Raw genomic sequence first — 18,720 nt, 5'->3', positions numbered from 1 at the left:
TTCTCCCTTTGAGGGGAAGGTAGGAGAGTTTTCGCCTCTCACTGCCTCTTCTTCTTCCCTCAGTGTAGCACACTCACGTCTGTAGCGGGGGCACTGAGCCAGCTGGCCGGAGCACGGGGCTAGCCCCTACCACTCCTGGGGGGCGGATGTGAGGCACCAAAGTCAGTGGCCTCAGTCACAGAGAACCACAGTGCCCAGCACAAGAGGGCCCTCTGCCTAGGATTCCTCCTATTCCTTCCTGCACCTGGGAATCACCCCTTCATGTTTCTGGCTGAATGCTGCCTCCTCTGAGAAGCCCTCCCTGACTCCCCCAGGCTGTGTCCGATTCCTCCTCCTCTGGGCTCTCTCGGAACACTGGATAGGGCCCCTTCTAACAGCCAGCTCGTTGTGCTGAAACGGGGGTACCTACTTGTCCTGCCACGTGGGCGCGCACACACACACACACACACACACACACACACACCCCATAAGTGTCTGCAATGCAGGGGACAGAAACAACGGCCTCATCATCTCTAGACCCTCAGCCTCCAGCACGGGATGCTCGCAGGGTTGGGGCTCAGTAGGTGCATGGTTGTCGATGACCAACAATGACAAGTTACCATGCGTCGAGCACCTATGGGGCGCCAGGTGCTCTAGTGAGCAGGTGCTGCTGCTCTCCACTCAGAGCCCCTTTACCCAGCAGGGCATCCATCCCCCAGCTGCCCTGGGTGCTGCCTGGTAAGGGCTCCAGCCTCCAAGTGGGACTGACAGAGCCCTGCCCCCCCCCCCGCCCCCAGGGATCGGGCTGCAGGGAAGCTGCAGGTGGCCCTCCCCTGCTCCCTTCACAGCACCACCGGGGGTTGGGGGCAGGGGCACGACTGGCAGAGCCTGGGGAAGCCAGACTCTTGGCCGGGTCCTACATGGGGGATGAGCAGCCCCGGGGAGCAGCCCCAGACCCACCCTGGCGGCACACCGCTGAGTGCCAACACCTGGAAGCCATGGGAGGGGGCAGGGGTGGGGGAGGACCCCCCCCTCCGGGGCCCGGGCTCCCTGCTACAGAGCAATCTGTGGCTCTTCCTGTCCCCACGCCTTTGCCCGAAGTGCCTTCTGCACCTGGTCTAGCTCCAGGCTTCCTCTGACAAAAATCCCTGTTTCTCTCTTCTCAGCAGCCCCCCCCCGAAGGCTTCCCCGCACGCACCCCACCCTGAATAGTCACTGGGACCCAACATCCCGACCCCCTCCCCCAGGGCGCCTGGCACGCAGGGCTACGCCAACCCCCACCCAAGACGGGTGCCCTCCAAGCCCGGGGTCGGGGGTAACTCTTTACCATGACCCCAGGGCCTGGCACGTAGCAGGTGTTCAGGGGTCATTAATCTAAGCCATGGGCTTCATGACATCTTTCCTCAAGGGGTCCAATCCAGCACCGTGGCCACGAAGCATAAACATGGGTGCAGACCCCTCCCCCCGAAGCCCACCCTCCACCCTGGGGCCAGTGCCAAAACCCCTCTAGAGAGGCTGGGAAAGACACGGGCGGCTGGCAGGGGAAGTGGGAACCATCCTGCATAACGCAGAGCCTAAAAAAGTAACTTCCACCCCATCTGGACTATAAGCTTACATGCCCACAGTTGCTCATGTCGGCGCGCGCGTGCGCACACACACACACACACACACACACACACACACACACACAGTCCTTCTTCTCTCCCCGTCCGGTCCTAGAACAGGCTGCCAGGTACTGGACAAAAGACGAAGCAAGCCTCCTTATCAGGCCTCCTCGAGGTTGGGGGTGAGGCTCACTGTCAGCGTCCAAAGCATCTGGGGGCAGAGGCACGCAGAGCAGACCCAGAGATCAAAGGCTAGGGGAGCCCCTAAACCAGAGGAATCCTACAGCTGCCTCTGCACACTCCATTCAACTGTGTACTAACCCCAGCGAAGGGCCTGACTGTCCCCCACGGCCCCCCACACAGGCCCTCCCTGCAGGCTGCGGCTGTGTGGCTTCCCTGAGGGCAGGGGCTGTGCCCCTCCTCTGGCTGAGCGCCCCCCCATCCCCAGGCAGCTGCCCCGAGGGCAGGGAGGGCTGCACCTCCTTCTCACCCCGGCAGGGTGGCTGGCACAGGTCTCATGGACCCTCCCCCCCCCAGCACAGCACACTGTGGGCTTCTTCCCCACATGGAACCTCAGCAGTAATAGGGAAGCCCCTCACTCACGCAGGGCTGAGAGCCACAGGGCCAGTGAGGCTCCTGGTGGCAGAGAGAAACCCTCACCCTCCCAGGGAAGCTCCTGTGGTGCAGCCGGGGGAGGCCTGCCCTGTCTGGGGGGAGGATTTCCTGTCAGGGTTCAAAAGGCCTGATGGGAAAGGGCCCTGCCTTGGCCAAGTCTGTGCTCTCTCCACCCACAGGCCAAGGGTTCCTGGATGTAGGCAGACAGCGGGACCCCCATAGCCCCCAGGCCACTGCCCGGAGGCCTCCCCTCCGGGGCCTCTTCCTGTCAGAATCTGGTTATAAACACCCTTCCCTGCACTTCCTCCTGCCGCTCTGTGTGATTCCAGAGCCCAGGAGCTGGCGGTTGGCAGAAGAGGCCAGCCCTCCCTTGAGCAATCTTAAAGCCTGTTTATGCTCTCGGACAGAGGGAAAAAAAACAAAACAAAGAAAAAAATCCAACAACCACAGCCCCGTCATGGCTAAACACTGAGGAACAGAAAGCCCCTCTGCAGAGTGGGACAAAAGGTCACTCCCTCTACTGCGGAGCTCCCAGAGCAGAGGCCCGGCCAAACCACAGCCCTGGGAGCCAGGCCTCAGTCACCTCAGGGGCCACATGGGCCAGGGGTCTCTGGATGGCCCCAGAAGGTGGCAAATGGTCTCTGGGAAACCCAGGGCTGCGGAAGCTTCTGGATCCTTGGGCTGGTATTGGGGAGGCTCAGATCCACATACACCCACCCACAGGGGAGCTCTGACATTTTAAAATGAGGAAATAAATTGGATATGACTCAATTTACTCAGCAGTTTAGCCAACCCGATCTTTCAAAACACTGTGTCCCCAGGTGAAAATTTGGAAATCACTGATGACTGTTAACCACTCATTTACAGGCGCTGGGTGGCTCAATCCGTTAAGCGGCCGACTGCGGCTCAGGTCATGGTCTCACAGTTTGTGAGTTCGAGCCCCGCATCGGGCTCTGCCCTGACAGCTCGGAGCCTGCTTGGGATTCTCCCTCTCTCCCTCTCTCTCTGCCCCTCCCCCCTCAAAATAAATAAACTTTAAACAACCCACTCATTTAAACAGGCAGGCAATCTGTGACTCAGTGTGGGGATGGGGGACGGGAGATGATGGATGGATGATAATGGATGGATGGATGATGGATGGATGGAAGGACAGATGAATGGATGATGGAAGGATGGATGGGATCCATAAATAAGAGGGAGAGAGGATAACATGAAGGAAGAGAGGGAGGAGGAAGGGCAGACCTAGCTAACATACAATGTATGAGGTACAGAGATTGTGCAAAATGGAGACAGAGCAGCAAAGCCACCTCCCTGGCCTTCTAAAGGCTCCAGGCCATCCCAGGGCGTGGCTGGTGCCAGGGTGACACAGGACTGCGCACAAGGAGGCCACGAGGGCCCCCCGCTCACCTCCTACAGGCTTCAGAGCTGTCAGCTGCTTCATCTCCTCTGCTCAACATGGGCCTCCCTCCACCCAGGACAGAAGAAACCCGCGGAACAGGGCCCCTCACACCCGCTGTCTCCCAGGCACGGCTGCACGTGCGAGATCCGCGGTCCCGCAGTCTCCCCACGACGTTCACAGACGCTCAGAGGCGAGGTGACGTGTCTGAGGCCACGGCACAAGAGCCCCGCTCCTTGTCCCACCTCTCTTCTCCTCTCTTCTCTTTTTTTTTTTTAATTTTTTTTTTTAACGTTTATTTATTTTTGAGACAGGGAGAGACAGAGCATGAACGGGGAGGGTCAGAGAGAGAGGGAGACACAGAATCTGAAACAGGCTCCAGGCTCCGAGCCGTCAGCACAGAGCCCGACGCGGGGCTCGAACTCACGGACCGCGAGATCGTGACCTGAGCCGAAGTCAGACGCTTAACCGACTGAGCCACCCAGGCGCCCCCACCTCTCTTCTCTTGGGGAGGTCCCCAGAACACGGGACCAAGCGTCCCTTCCCCTCGACACAGACCCGGGACCTCAAGTGCCTCCCAAACTCAGCACACCCTCCCACCACGTGGCCTACATCACTCTTCCAGCTTCTCGGCTTTGGCCCTTTGAGGAGGAAGGAAAACCGTGGGGCCAGGCGGCAGGCGCTTCACGGAAGCCAACTTCCACCCCCCAAAGCAGGGGGGCGTGTGCCCATCTCACAGCTCAGGGAGATCAAGTCATTTGTCTAAGGTCATCCAAGAAGGATGGGGCGGAGCAGCTCTGGTCCTGCCGGAGAAATCTCTGTCCCCTCCTCAGGACGGCTGACAGAGCCAGGTCCTCGGATCTGCCCTCCGCCTTGGTCCCCGAGCCACCGCAGTGCCACCAGCTCCTACGCACCCACCTCCGCGCCAAGCCGGACCTCCGGCCCTGGCTCACATGGGCACACAGGTTCTATCTTTCCTCGGGCTCTCTTTCTCACACACACACATGCCCCCCCCCCCAGCACCGGGGACCCCTCTCAGCCTCGGGCCAACAACCTCTGACCTCAGGTGACCACCCAGGAACCTCAGACCAGGCCGGTCCTCCGCAGCAGGCAGGGACGTTCAGCGCCCAAGACCTGGCTCGTCCCAGAGCCGCCCGAGTCACCAGGCTCCGGAGAGGACCCATCCTCAGGCTGGCAGCAGAGGCTCGAAGGTGGCAGGAGCTTCAGACGCCATGTCAGCAGCCCCCCATTTAATGGTGGAGGAAGTCAGGGACGAAAGTGGACACGGTCATTCACTCCCAGCAAACAGTACTGAGCACTTGCTCCCTAGGTGCTGGGCATTACCGCACCAACCCGCCCCAGTCTCTGCCCCTCCCGGGAGCAGGAGGCACCACCTCTCTGATCCCTCATTCATTCACCTGCTGAGTCGGAAGTGCCTTTTCCTGCCCGCTGCCCCCTCCCCTCCTGACCTCCCTTCCTCTGTCACCCTGGAGGAGCCCGACCGACCAGAGCCCAGAGCGGCCACGGCTGGGGGAGGGGACACCAATTCAAGGTGGACCCCTCACTGGAGTCACTAGCCAGTGAGCGGCAGGCCAGGGCAGCCTCGCCCGGTCTGAGATGGAGTCAATGCCCTCGCGGGGAATTGGGCAACCCTTGCACGGATGACTTCTGTCCTTCCCGCTCCTGGAGCCGGGCCCGGCCCCGTGTGTACCCCAAGGTGGCGGCCCTCGATTTCTTCTATTTATAAACAGTGAGAGAGAGGAAGGGAAAGCAGGGCAGGACCGAGGAAGGAGAAGCTGTGGCCGCCAGGATGGCGTCATCTGAGAGTACCAAACTGGGGACGGAGCCTTCTGCCCTTCCTGCCACCGTGAGCGCAATCGATGCCGTTGGGGTCTTCGGGGCCTTTTAATTTTCTGGAGACCCCTCCCCCCCCCCCCCCCCGCTTTAGATGCCAGTACCCTTGGGAAGGGGTCACTCTCCCAGCCTCCACTGGGAGCCCCGCTGGGAGGGAGAGGGCGGGGAGGGGAGGAGGGGGGAGGAGGTCACAGGGAGAAGCGTCGGGCTTCGGGGAGGAGCACGTGCCTCTCAAAGCTACCCTTGTCGGGGAGCCAGAAGGACGCGGAGGCTGCGCAGACCCGGGAGACCCGCCGACTGTATACACGCAGCCCTGGGCACCACACGCGTTCTCTCGTTTTATCCCTTCGGCAACGCAAGGGGGTCAACATCACCCCATTTTAGGGATGCAGAAACAGAGGCTTTGGGAGATTCGATACTAAGTCCGAGAGCAGCCGGCCAGCCAGCGGCAGACAGGAAGCAGTCACGGTTCCATCTGCCTCCGTGTCCTTGGACAATTTTATATGCTGTGGTTTTGTCCTGCTCCCTCGTCTTGTAGAAGAGGGGCCCCGAGGGGAAGCGTGTCTCCTAGGAGAACACTCAGTGAGCAAGGTGCAGGCAGATTCAGGGATTCTCCCGAAAGGGTCTCCAGGGTCCCCGGGGGCAGAGGCCGCAGCCACGGGGAGGGGCAGAGGCATCTGCAGAAGGACCCAGGGACCCCGACACGGATGGAAACCATCTTCAAGCAATAGAGAAACCCCCTCATTTGCATGGCAGGTCTCTGGGGCCCTGCGGTGCGGTGGGAGGCGGCAAAGCCGCTTGGGCCCCGATCTTGGGGGTTCGTGGGAGCCCCGTGGACTGCAGGGTGCAGCCACATCAGGCCAGGCCGACGCGGCAACGACGTTGGGACCAGGCAACGGAGGCTCGCCTGCCGTCATGGAGAGGAACAGCGTCTGCGTCAGGAAAGACCGACCACATCACAGACGGCGGCCCAGGGGTGACACATCCCACTCCCTGCCTGCTGCCTGTGATGTCGCTTTAGAAGTGAGCCTGGGGCAGACAGGAAGCCCGGGCTGGTATCCGGTTCTTGGGGCCCGCCTTTGTGCAAAGTGCTAGGGCTCGAAGATGGCAGGATGTGGCCCCTGCCCCCAAGGAACCCTGCGGCTAGTTGCAGAGGACACCCCTTTCCATCCCTCCCGACCCCCCCCCAACACACTAGCCTGTCGGTGTGGCCCCCTCAATTCACCCGGCTCCCACCTCCCCACCCTTGGCATCTCCTGCCAGCTACAGCCTCCTCACTCTTGGTCCCCAGGCTTTCCAGATGGACCCCAAATCACCTTCCTGCAGCCAAGTCTGGCCCCGTTGAAAACCACTGGCTCCACGGCCCTCGGGCATGAGCTCATCCCCAGCTTGAGGCCCGGGCACCGGGCCCCCTGCAGCGTCCAGTTCCCTTGCCCAACCATCCCGACCCCCACGGCAGGGCCAACTCTCCAGCCTCTTTCAAGGGCCCTCTCCACCACCACTTTAGCAAAACCTCCGAACTCCCAGATGGGGCCAGAGGTCCCTCCTGGGGGCCCCAGTGACAACCTGAGTAGATCTCTACCCTGCCCAGACCTCTTCTTGGTTAATTACCTGTTTCCCAGTATCTCCCCCTCAAAGGCAGGCACCATGCCCCCTCCACACACTCTGGCTCTGAGCCGGACATCTGGGTTTGAATCCCAGCTCTGCCCTTCACCAGCCTCAGTTCTGTCATCTATAAAATGGGGACGAATATAGTGCCCACCACATGGAGCCATTGTGATTCACTGAGTCAATGCGTGTCAGGTGCCCAGTGCCGTGCCCGGCTGGCAGTAAGAGCTAAGTGTTCCTCGTTGGGTTTTTATTACTCGCTGCTCTATGTCCAGCCCAGGGCACGGCCCACGGTAGGTGCCTCACAGAGGCTGAACTGTTTAACAGATGCAAAAGTTTTCGTTTCCAATTAGTTGAAATGAGGTGGAGTCAGCATGAGAACTGGGCAGGAAATGGCTCGCAAGGAGAGCAGGAGGTGTCTGTCCTTAGCTGGGGTAGACCAAGCAACAGCCTTCAGATAAGAGCCTGTCACAGCCACGGCGACCACCGCGAAAGTACAGAGCTCTGGAGCGCGATGGCCTGCGGTGGGATCTTGGCTCCGCCTCTAGTAAACTGACAGCCTGAGCGCACAGCTCAACCTCCCTGTCTCCACCGCCTCTCCTATCAAAACCGCCCTCCTCCAGGGAAGGAGGGGCTGTGAGAATTGAGGGCTCGGGGAAGGCAGAAGCGCCTCCCTCCCGGGATGTCAGTCCCAGCCCTGGGCTCACTGCACTCTCCTGGCCCGGATGCAAAGTGACAGAGACGCGGTTATCCCCACCTTGCCAGTGGGGAAAAGTAAAGCTCAGAGCGGAGTTCAAGGTCTCGAGGCCCTCGCAGCAGAGCTATGCAGTTCCCCGGAAGTCCTGAGATCTCACCTCACACCTGAGACGAGTGGATAAGCCACGCACTGTCCCATGGCACCCCGGCGGTAGCCCGGGTGACCGAGGCCAGGCTCACGGGTGGCTGCCCACGACAGCTCCAGGAACACGAGGCTGACGCTGGCCACCATCACTTGGCTCAGGCCGGGGCAGGGCTGAAGCCAGAGGGACCTTGTGTTGCAGGATGGGGTACAGAGGGGCAACCCCTCCTCCTCCTCCGGAGAACCTCTGTCCCACACTAGGTCTTAGGTCTAGTCCAAAGGCCTCCTATTCCTCCCTGAAGCCTCCGATCCTTCCTTCCTGTTTGGCTGCTAACTCCCTCAGCCCAGAGCTCCTGCTTAAACTATTGCAACAGTCCCTCCTCATCTGACTTGCCCACCAAGGCCAGAGTGATCTTCCTAATTCACTCTCTGCTCTAGTCACTCCCTTGCTCTAAAACTATCAATGGCTTCCCACTGCCTCAACCCCTGATAGGAGGTGAGGGTTGTGCCAAAATCATATCATGGACGCTGGAGTGAAGATGCCTGGCTTTGAATTCAGACACCACCACCTCCCCCCCCCTTATTAGCTGACAGCATCAGAGTTTGTTTGTTTAATAAATGAGGTTAATAAACCTCAATCTTCTCATCTATAGACCGTATACACTTCACGGGGCTGTTGTAAGGATTAAGTGACATAAGACATGTAAAGTGGCACACACTCCAAAAATCACCGCTGTAACCACTTTTAATGCAATCTTTATATTTGTTACTACTTCCTTTAGTTGGCCCCAAACAGCCCATAACCTCTTGTGCCCTCACTGCTCCCAATGAGGCTTTTGCCCCAGCTAGGCTTTTGTCCACTGCTACACCTGCCTCATGGCTCCCTCCACGCCATTCCCCCTCCTGGACCCACTCATCTCGATCCTGCTCACCCTCGGGGCTCAACTTTTAGACAGCTCCCTGTGTGGTCATCGCAAGAGGACAACTTGGAAGAGGCCAGGATGGGGTGGCGGGGAGGGGGCAGAACCAGGAAAATGACAAGGAAAGATGAGGACAGTGACCAAGAGGCGGGCCAGGCAGAGAGTAAAGCCCTCGGGGGCGGGGGGGGGTGGCGATGGCTGGGGAGGACAGGGGGGAATCTTGCCATGTGTGTGGGAGGGCTCAAGGCTGCTGGGAGGACAGGACAGGATGGAGCAGGAGACGGAGGCAGCAGGCAACAGGGAGAAGCCAAACCCGGAGTCTCTAAGAGTGGCAGACAGAAGCCAGGCTGTGGGTCAGCAGGAGGAAGGACAGACAGGGGCGCCCAACGTGCTGGTGAGCATCCTGATGACTGAGGTGCCGGGAGCCCCTGCCGGGAGGGTCACTGTCAAGACCAGACAGGGGCCTTCCAAGGGCGGGCGGTGTGTGGAGGCAGAACTGCACTCCACCCTCTGCCCAAAGCCACGAACCACCCCCTACCCCGTGCACCACCTCCCCCAGTCCCTCCCCCCGTCTAACACTCGGGGCCAAAGGACTCCAAGGCAGGGGTGGGCAAGGTCCACGCTGATCTCAACTTCCAGCTGCGGCAGCTGAGGCTCAGAGAGGAGAAGGAAAGTGGCCAGGCCCCCCAGAGCTGGAGACTGAGCCAGGCCCAGGCCCCAGACCCCTCAGCTCCCAGCCTCACGCTCTGGTCACTTCTACAGCCTCTGGCATCTCTCCTGACAGGCGCTGGAGAAGGCCTCCCACGGACGGCCCACAAGATACCCGTACACAGCCTGCCTGTCCTGTCCCCAAATCCTTCCCCACACTGCTCCCCACCTCGCATCCCAGGCCCACTCAATTCCCTGAACCTGTGGCCACAGCAGCCATGCCCACTCAGGGCCAAGCTCAGATTGAAACAGATGGGTGGGCCACCGTCTGGACATCAAAAGAAAACAAACAAAACCCCCTGGGGATTTCTGCCCTGTCGGAGGGGCTGGGTCAACTCAGGGCCCCGGCTCCAAAGTCACGGACAGAGCAGCAGTTTGCTGGCCTCTTGAGGACCCAGAAACAGACTCATCCTGTGGCTCTTGAAGTCATTCCGCATTCCACACTGCCTATGTGTCTCACAGGTGACACCAGAGACGAAGCCTGTCCCTGCAAAGAAGACGTGGAGGCTCAGAGAGGTAGAAGAACGGTGTGTCAGACAACAAGAGAGCAGGGCAGAGACCAGACCACGGCTCCAGCCTGGGGCCTCCTGGACAGCTGCCCCCGCAACTCAGCTCCCCCAGCGCCGCTCACCTCTGGGGCAGAAGGAAATCTATTTTCCCAAACCCCAGTCGGTAAACAGACACTTCCTCCTACTGGGTGCGCACCCCGAGTGCCCCAAACCACAGTGATGTCACTATTTCCCCGGTGACCTCACAACATGCCACAGTGGAAAATGACCGTGAGCCCCGCAGGGGTGGGCCTTGAGCTTCAGAGTCCTAGCCCCACAGTCAGTAGCTCGGCAGAGGGGGGACAAATGCCCAAAGCCCCGGGCTGTGAAGGACGCCTGCCAGACTCAGCACCAGCGGGGAGGGCTGTGTGCCCATCACAGGTAACAGAGGGCTTCTTCGAGGAAACCGTCACTCCCACCGAGGCTTCCTTGAACTCGTGGGTTCCCAGACAGCAGGCCCTGCAGTGGGTGCCCACGGCATAGACTTACTCACGGTTTGAGGCCCCAGGGAGTCTGGCTTCTGAATTTTACTAAGTGGCAAGGAGGCAGGAAAGCCATGAGTCCTGTTCTGCCTGAGGGTTCTGCATCTTGTTCTGGACGCAAGTTGACAGGCAGCCAGGAATTCTTGGTGCCACTGGGGCCTGAGTCAAGGAATCATTCCAGGCAAAGCCAGCGGGATTGAGGTCAACAGGAAGAGAGGCTGGGAAGCCAAGATATTCACAGTGGGGAGTGTTGGGCTCTGCTTCCTGGGAAAACTTTTAGACACACACCCCTCCTCGGTCTAGGCCTTTGTTAAACGCATGCAAAGTTAGCACCTCCCCAACATTCCAGGAGAGTGTTGGGATCAGTGGTGGGAGGTTTAATAGAGAGGGATGCTTAGCCCCAGAGAAGCTAAGTAACCTGAAGGAGGTCACACAGCAAGCCAGTGGCAGTGCTGGGCTGGGAACCCGGTTCTCCTGACACCTGGGCCAGTGTTCCTTCCTTGGGGCCTTGCCATCTTGGAAGTCCCTTAGAGGCTGGAGAACGGTAAACAGAACTTCAGGATCACAGAGATTAGAAACGGAAGAGATTTTAGAGATAGCCTGGAAGAAGGACCATCTTGAAGGCAGGGAAGCTGAGGCCAGACAATCCCTTTCACAGGGAGGTCTTAAGACTCCTCGAAACTGTGCCAAATGTACCCCTCGCTCACCCTCAAATGACATACAGCACCTGTCGCTCATGAAAGGAGTGGGGGAGCGATTTCCTGACCCCCTGACCGTGACCACATGCTAGGGTCCGGAGGCCAAGCAGTCGGACAGGTGGTGAGAGAGGCCCAGTGAGGGGGCTTCAGGGGAGGAAGGACAGCCAGGAAAAGGCAGGGCGGAATGAAAGTTGCTCTCAGGGATGTTGGGCATAAGCTCTGGGCAACCAGAGGTCTGCTACCCACACCTTGGGGCCCTTGTGGCTCAGAGACAGAGAATCTGACTCCCCGGTGGTCCCCGCCTCAGCCTGAGCACCATCCCATAATGCAAAGTCAGGTCAGGCCCTGCAAAGCCACCAATGCTCAAATAGCCACCAGTGAACTGCATAGCCTACAAAGCACTTTTAACCCTGACAAGCATCCAATGAGCTGGAGGTCGTTCCCATTTTCCAGTTGGAAACACAGAGGCTCCCCAGAGATAGAAAGACTTGCCAAAAACACACAGCCTGTAAACAGCAGAGGAAGGATTTGAGCTGAGGTCTGCCTGATTCTGAGGGCTGGGCCCTTCCCCTAAGTCATCAATACTGCTTTCCCATGACCCAGCAAAGGGCCCGGAACTGGGAGCCACAGCATCCCCACTTTGTTCCCGTTCCCCTGGTGGCACCCCTCTCTCCTCCCTAACCCCCAGCTTCCCTCCCTTCCCGCTTCTGGGCCAGTCACATGCCAATCAGGGCCCTGAGTCATTGCCAGTGGATGGCCCTGTCACGAGCTAGAGAGGGTATGTGAAGGACAGGAGGGAGCACTTTCAGGAGAGCACCCCTAGCCTCCGCAGACCCAATACAGCGTGAAGAGGAACCCAGAGAAATACCCCAAACGGAGGGAGACAGACTGGAACCCAGCCCTGCCACCACTGGCTTCTCAAACCCTTCTGCCTCATCCAAAAAACAGGGCCATGATACAGGTCAAGTGAATATTTTTGCGCATTTGCTCAATATTTTCTAGCACCTACGACATGCCAGGCACTATTCTAAGCCAGCGGTTCTCAACCAGGGCAATTTCTCCCCCAGGGGACGTTCAACAATATCTGGTAACATTTTAATTGTCACAACTAAAGGGGGGGGGGTTCAACTAGCATCTAGTGGGTAGATGTCAGGGATGCTGCTAAATGTACCAGAACACACAGGACAGCCCCAAAACAATGATGTGGCCCAATGTCAAGGGTGCTGAGAATGAGAACCTCGGTTCTAGGCAGTGAGTCTATAGCGGCGAGCAGGTCCCAGCCCTCACTGGGCTTACAATCCAGTAGGAAGATGCGATAAAAGTGAAAGAAACAGAACAAAGAAAACAGAGCAGCTCAGGGGAGGGAGAGCACCTGCTGGGGAGCTTTTGTAGGCAGGATGGTCAGAGAAGGGCTCTCTGAGAAGAATTCATTTGAGCAGAAAGAAGTAGTGTGATGAGACTAGGGGAGATCAGCAGGAGGAGCATTCAAGGGAAAGGGAAAGGCAAGTGCAAAGGCCCTGAGGTAGGTGTGTGTGTGACATGCCTGAGGAACAGAAAAGCAGCCAGCATGGCATAAAACTGAGAGCTGAATGGAGCACATACAAACACACACACACACACACACACACACACACACACGCGCGCGCACACACACGCACCATGGTTGACATCAAAACTCCCCCTGCCCACCCCACCCAACATACAACCTTCCTGGCTACTCCTCTAGGAAGCACTGGATGGTCAAGGCCATAAAGTATCTCCCAGCCCTGGAAAGCAATGGTGCTCCAGGATGTCAGTGAGGGTCACTCCCTAACACGAAAATGCCTGGCAGGCTCTCAGCCATTATCTGCCGCAATACCTTTCACACCCACTCGGCTCTGTGAGGACAGCAAGGTGGGAAGTGCTTTCCAGGCCCACAGTGTCCATGCCACTAACTTGGCCCAGCTCTCAAGGGCGGGTAGGGGCAGAGCCCAGGTCTGGGACCATTGGCAACGTGGCTCCTGGAGAGCTGGAGCCGGGTCATGGTCATCTGAGGTCCCCAGAGCCCGGCACCAGGGTGGGCCTAGAGTAGGTGTCCACGAATGCTGGGGGAATGAATGAACGGCGCCGTACCAGGGTGCCTGGCTGGCTGCCCGCCGCCCTGTGCAGGAGGACCAACCACCAGGCCACATCCCCAGTCAGCACACAGGCTCCCCTCTGGGAGGTCGGGCAGGGGGCATCCCGGGACAGCAGGTACACAGATCACCCATCTCCACATCAAAGGCCATTGTCCCCAGGTCAAACCGGGAGCCCCAATCTGTCCCCTTAACCCCAGCTGGCCCCAGCCCCCCCCGGGTAATGAGCAGGCAAGTAGTAGGGGCCCCTCAGCCTCCAGACTTCCGGTGAGAGGCAGGCCGACCCCCTTCCCAGCAGACAGCCAGACGGCAGGGGCCCTGCCCATCCCCCTCAGAGGGCACCAAGTGCCCTTACCTATTCCGCCAGCACACTCCTGGCATTTATCTGCCGAATGAATGAATACCAGATGAATGAATGATGCACTCCACACCAGCCAGAAACGGCTTTTAAAGGAGGCAAAAGCCCGGATGGCAAAATGAATCTGCCACACCCTGCGGCCAGTTCAGGTCCCCCGGGGGGGGGGGGGGCTCCTTCTGCAACTACGGTGAGTCACGGCCAACAATCCTGAGTGCACACTGTGGGTGAGGCAGCTGGCTGGGGGCAGCGGGGAGATCCTGACACAGGGAGCACAGTGTGGAAGAAGCTGGGGAATCAGGCAGACCTGCATTCAAATCCCCCCAGCCCCTCCCCGCCCCCAGCCCCGTAATCCTGGGAAATGTCACAACCTCTCTGGGCCCCAGCTTCCTTCCACGTCTCCAAATGGGAACAGCAGCAACCACCAGTGGGAGAGGCAGCGGGGGCCAGGAGGCCAGCCCCGAGGCTGTGGACATAGTCCGGGGCGAGGGGACCTGAGCAGACACGGGAGCTGGCCCGGAGGCGTGGGAAGTGAGAGACACCAAGGACCCCTCACACTACTCTGGGACTCAGGCGTGGTGTTGCACAGAGAAGCCCTGCACCTGTTCCCCCAATGGGCTCACATGACCCCAGGGTTCACCAGGGCAGGACAACACCCCTTGAGGCCCGAGTCTGTGACTTGACCCTGCGCTCAGACTTTCAGAGCAGGGATTCTCCTGACCCTCCTCTGTTTTCAAGACAACCTCTGGGGCAGACCCCCCCTCCCCACCGCCGCCCCAGGGTACATCCTGGCACCCACTGCAGGTGAGTCAACTCCGGTGCGACAGCCTCCATCCTCTGCCCTGGAGAGCTGGACTCTAAAGATGTCTCCAGCCGTGGCCAGTGAGTCACTTCACATTACCGCATGAGCCAGTGCCACCTCCCACCTTCCTCCCCGTGAAGATGTTCACCTGAGTCAGCACATCGCACATTCATCAGGGTAAGGTCATGAGGAGGTTGGAGGGGGGAAATGCCCCCTTTAGAGGAAGAGCGCCCCCTATGCCCTTCCACAAAATACAAGTTCTCTGAGCCTCAGTTTGCCTTCTCTGTGAAATGGGGTTATCTGTCTTACCAGACCACGCAGACAGCCCAAAACAGGCAAAGGATGCGCGATCCCTTTGCAGACTCTACCTTGCTACCGTGGTGGGTGCACGAGGCCTGTTTTCTCCATGTTTCTGCAGTCCCTAAGGGGCTCCGTCTGCCTTGGCTAAACTGCCCAGAAGGCCTCCCGCACCTCCTGTGTGTGTCCCCCGAGCTCAGATACAGGCCCTCGCGGAGGTCAGCCCAGGGGAACCTGAAGACACGGTCTCCTCCCCAGTACCCAGAGTCCGCAAAGAATAAACAGGCTCTGAAATGGTCGCCGGACACCCCAAGTCGGTCCTGGCGAAGGGGTCTGCGCAAACGCACGGGGACGCAGCCCACGGTCCTACTGTGCCCTTATTAGGCGCTTACTTACTGCACATCTGGCCCTGTTCTTTCAGACGCGCAGCCCTAGCATTTCTAAGAAAGAGGAAAACCATAGCCCAGAGGAGGAGGAAGTCTTCTGAAGAGAGGGCCCGCGTCCGCAGCGAGGACAGCGCTCCGGTACGGGACCCCCTACCCCGCCGCGGGAGGCAGGCCGGGCGCCGCAGTCGCAGGGGTGTCTGAGTCGGGGGCCAGACCCTAACGGGGATCAGCCCGGGGCCGGCCGGCTGGCCCCAAACGCCCGGGTCGGCGCGGCCGGAGGGGACGGGCTGCGCCCCGGGGCGGCGGGGGCGGAGTTCGCGGCCGGAGCGCACGTGTGCCACACAGGCCTCGGGAGGGTCCCGGCGGGTCTCCGGGCGCGCGCGGCGACCGTCTCACCCTCGGGGGGCGGCGCCTCGGTCTCCCCGAGCCCCGACACCGCGCTCCGGGATGGGGGGGTGGGGTGCGCGCCAACAGGTGGGCGTGAGAGCCGCGCGGGTCACCCACCTGGGCGGGCACGGCGCGCCCCGCGGCCCAGAGCTGCAGTCCGACGGCCAGCGTGGCCCAGAGGGCGGCGGGCGCCATGCGTGCGGCGGCGGGAGCGCGGGCGGGTCCGGCCGTCCCTGGCTGTCGCGCCCTTGGGCCCTCGCGCCTCCTCTCTGCGCCCCGCTGCCTCCGGCGCCTCCGACGGAAAGCGAAAGCCTGAGTTCTGGCGGCCGGAGGGAGGCAGGTGGAGGGGGCGGGGCGGGGCGGGGCGGGGCCTCTCGACCACGCCTCCTCCCCGCCCCCGCCCCCGCCCCCGCCCCCCTCGCGCCTGGCCCCGCGTCCCTGCTCCGGCTCTTACCCCCTCAACTCGCCCCGGGCTCCCGCTCTCGGGGACCCCTCCGCCTCCACCTCCTTCTCGTGCCCCTTCCCCTTGAAGTCACCCTCCCACCAGGTTTGTTGCTGCCCCCAGGCTGTGCCTCTCAACCTGCCCTGCATCCACCTACCCCTCCCACCCACTCCCTTCCCCCGCTGGCTCCCCATTCCTGTGGGGATGGGACACTCATTTGGAAAAACATCTCCCAAAGGTGACACGAGCTCTGGGGGACCACCCGTGTTCTATATAATTCACTCATTTGGACTCGAGCCAGACCGTCTGAGGGTGTCTCTGCATTAACCTCACAGAGTTACATTTTCTGAAGATTAAAAGCTCCCAAATGTGTATGTAACTTAATAAGCTGTGTATACTGAGTTGGCTGTTATTACTATTATCCATTTGTTAATCTATCCTCAAACTTTTTTTTTTTTAGTAGGCTCCGTGCCCAGTGTGGGGCTTGAACTCACCACCCTGAGATCGAGCCAGGTGCCCCTGTCCTTAAATGTTCTTCAAGCCCTTCTCAGAGCGAGCCAGACCCTGCCCTGCCTTCCTTCTTAAGTCTTCCATCCAGGTGACGGACAAGTAAACCAGGCTAGGACAGAAAGCCATCTGGGAAACTGAGGGCGTCCAGAGAGAGCCCAGGCCAAGGGCCGCGAGGGCTGGCGGGCTCCCCTGGGGCTCGCATCACGACCGAGCACCCACGCTCCCTGCTATCTTCGCCGTCTTCCATCTTCCTCCTCGTTGAGCCACGACTCTAATTTTTTTTTTTAACGTTTATTTATTTTTGAGACAGAGAGAGACAGAGCATGAACGGGGGAGGGTCAGAGAGAGGGAGACACAGAATCCGAAATAGGCTCCAGGCTCTGAGCTGTCAGCACAGAGTCCGACGCGGGGCTCGAACTCACGGACCGCGAGATCATGACCTGAGCCGAAGTCGGCCGCTTAACCGACTGAGCCACCCAGGCGCCCCGAGCCACAACTCTAAAGCAAGGGCCAGCCCTGTGTGGCCAGAACTCACTCCCCCAGGCCTGGGAGTCCTTGCCCCCAGCACACAGGGCATTTCGGAGGAGTGGGGTGGGCAGGGCCGCAGGAGACAATTCTGTTCTCCCATTCCCTCACTGCAGGCTGCCAAGAGGTTCAGGGACCTTTGCTCTGGGCCACCAACCCCCATGATGGAGACAGCAAGGTTGGTGCGTCTAGGCACTGAATGAAACTGGGAAGTGACTCTTGTGAGGTGGAAAATCCCATCTCCTGACCAGGAGTCTGGGAAATTACCTGGTTCCCAAACATTTCTAAGAGATAGGCCACGCTGAGGGTGCGGCTAGCACAACCCACAAACTTGACTCTGTACAGAGAGTCAGCCTCTAAAACTAGCACAAAAGTTTCTTCTGGCCCTTACTAGTCTTACCTGGCAGTTTTGAGGACTCCCCGATCTGGAAGAGACAGCCAAAGACCAGGAGTGTGTGTGTGTGGGGGGGGGGGTCACCCGGTGGATGCAGGGACAAGTGGTTCTCCATGGATGACCCACGTACCTCTCAAACCCAATGGGTCCCACTGGCTCCTCCGATGGCTCCCCATCCCAGTGAATGGCTCCTTCACCACCCAAATGTGGGGATCCTCCTGGGACCCCACCTTCCATCCCAACTCCATCAGTGGACCCAAAGGGTAGGTGGCAGCCAAGTCGAGAGAAAAGCAAACCTCTGCCTAGTGATTCTGTCAAGGGTAGTTATTTTTTTAAGTTCATTTATTTATTTTGAGAGAGAGAGAGAGAGAGAGAGTCCCAAGCAGGCTCTGTGCTGTCAGTGCACAGCCCAACACAGGGCTCAGTCTCACGAACCATGAGATCATGACCAGAGCCGAAGTCGAGAGTCGGATGCTTAACCAACTGAGCCACCCGGGCGCCCTTCTATATAGTGGATTTAATACAGAGGCATTAGTTAGAAAGGTGTTAAAGGAATTAAAAGGACAATTAGAAGAAGGGGAGATAACCCTAAGATTAACAACTACAAGACGCTGCCACCACCCCTGTGGCTGAAGATGGCACCACCAGTGCCAGGAGCCAGGGCGTCTGGGGGAATCTGGAACCGCGGAGGAGACAGAGCCACTGCAGGAGACACCATGTGAAGCACAATGAAGAGAAATATCCTGGCTTCTCCCTTCCTTTCGGGCCCTCGTCTCCCACCAGCGCCTCCCACTGGCCGAACCTAAGACGGAAAACATTTGACAAGGGAACCTGGGAAATTTAGTTTGTGCGGCCAGCCCACTGCCATAGAGAGCCGCGCAGGGGCCTGGTGGGGCCTGTGGCTGAACACAGGCCACCAGCTGGCACCGGTCCAAGGGAAAAGGCGCAGTCACCTCGGGCCCATCTAGCCTCAGGCTCTAACTCGGGTCACACACTTTCATCGAGCATCTGTGGGGCCAGCCGTGGGGTGCTGGGCACTCAGGAGGGCACAAAGCAGGCGAGAATCTCCTGTCAGTCTTGTGGGCCCTAAACTCCTTGGATATCCAGCTGTCAGAGTGGTCCTTTGTAGCCCCTCCTGCTTTGCCTGAGATCAAGGGAAGCACCCCCTCCCCCAAGAAGCAGCAGGGGGCGCTCAGTACAATGGCGACACCCTTCCCCAAATCTCTTCTCTTGGCTTCTCCAGACCCAACGCCTTCTT

At 59.4% G+C, this 18,720-nt stretch overlaps 1 protein-coding gene and 1 long non-coding RNA gene across 2 annotated transcripts in view; one reads left to right on the top strand and one right to left on the bottom strand.

Moving 5' to 3' along the window:
* The window catches only part of TNFRSF1B (TNF receptor superfamily member 1B), a 32,907-nt gene extending 16,992 nt beyond the window's left edge, over window positions 1-15,915 (bottom strand). Inside the window, exon 1 of the mRNA XM_023258137.2 lies at window positions 15,709-15,915. Coding sequence (XP_023113905.2) covers window positions 15,709-15,786 — 78 coding nt within the window. The 5' untranslated portion in view covers window positions 15,787-15,915. The remainder of the gene's footprint in view (window positions 1-15,708) is intronic.
* On the top strand, window positions 10,308-16,417 carry LOC109502085. Its single transcript, XR_002160453.3, has 4 exons — window positions 10,308-10,451; window positions 14,524-14,698; window positions 15,240-15,342; window positions 16,272-16,417. It is a non-coding gene; the product is annotated as an uncharacterized LOC109502085 (long non-coding RNA).
* Window positions 16,418-18,720: the final 2,303 nt, after the last annotated feature.

The sequence above is a fragment of the Felis catus genome, chromosome C1 (assembly GCF_018350175.1).
Source record: "Felis catus isolate Fca126 chromosome C1, F.catus_Fca126_mat1.0, whole genome shotgun sequence".
Classification (NCBI taxonomy): domain Eukaryota; kingdom Metazoa; phylum Chordata; class Mammalia; order Carnivora; family Felidae; genus Felis; species Felis catus.
This window is presented reverse-complemented; position numbering and strand designations above follow the sequence as displayed.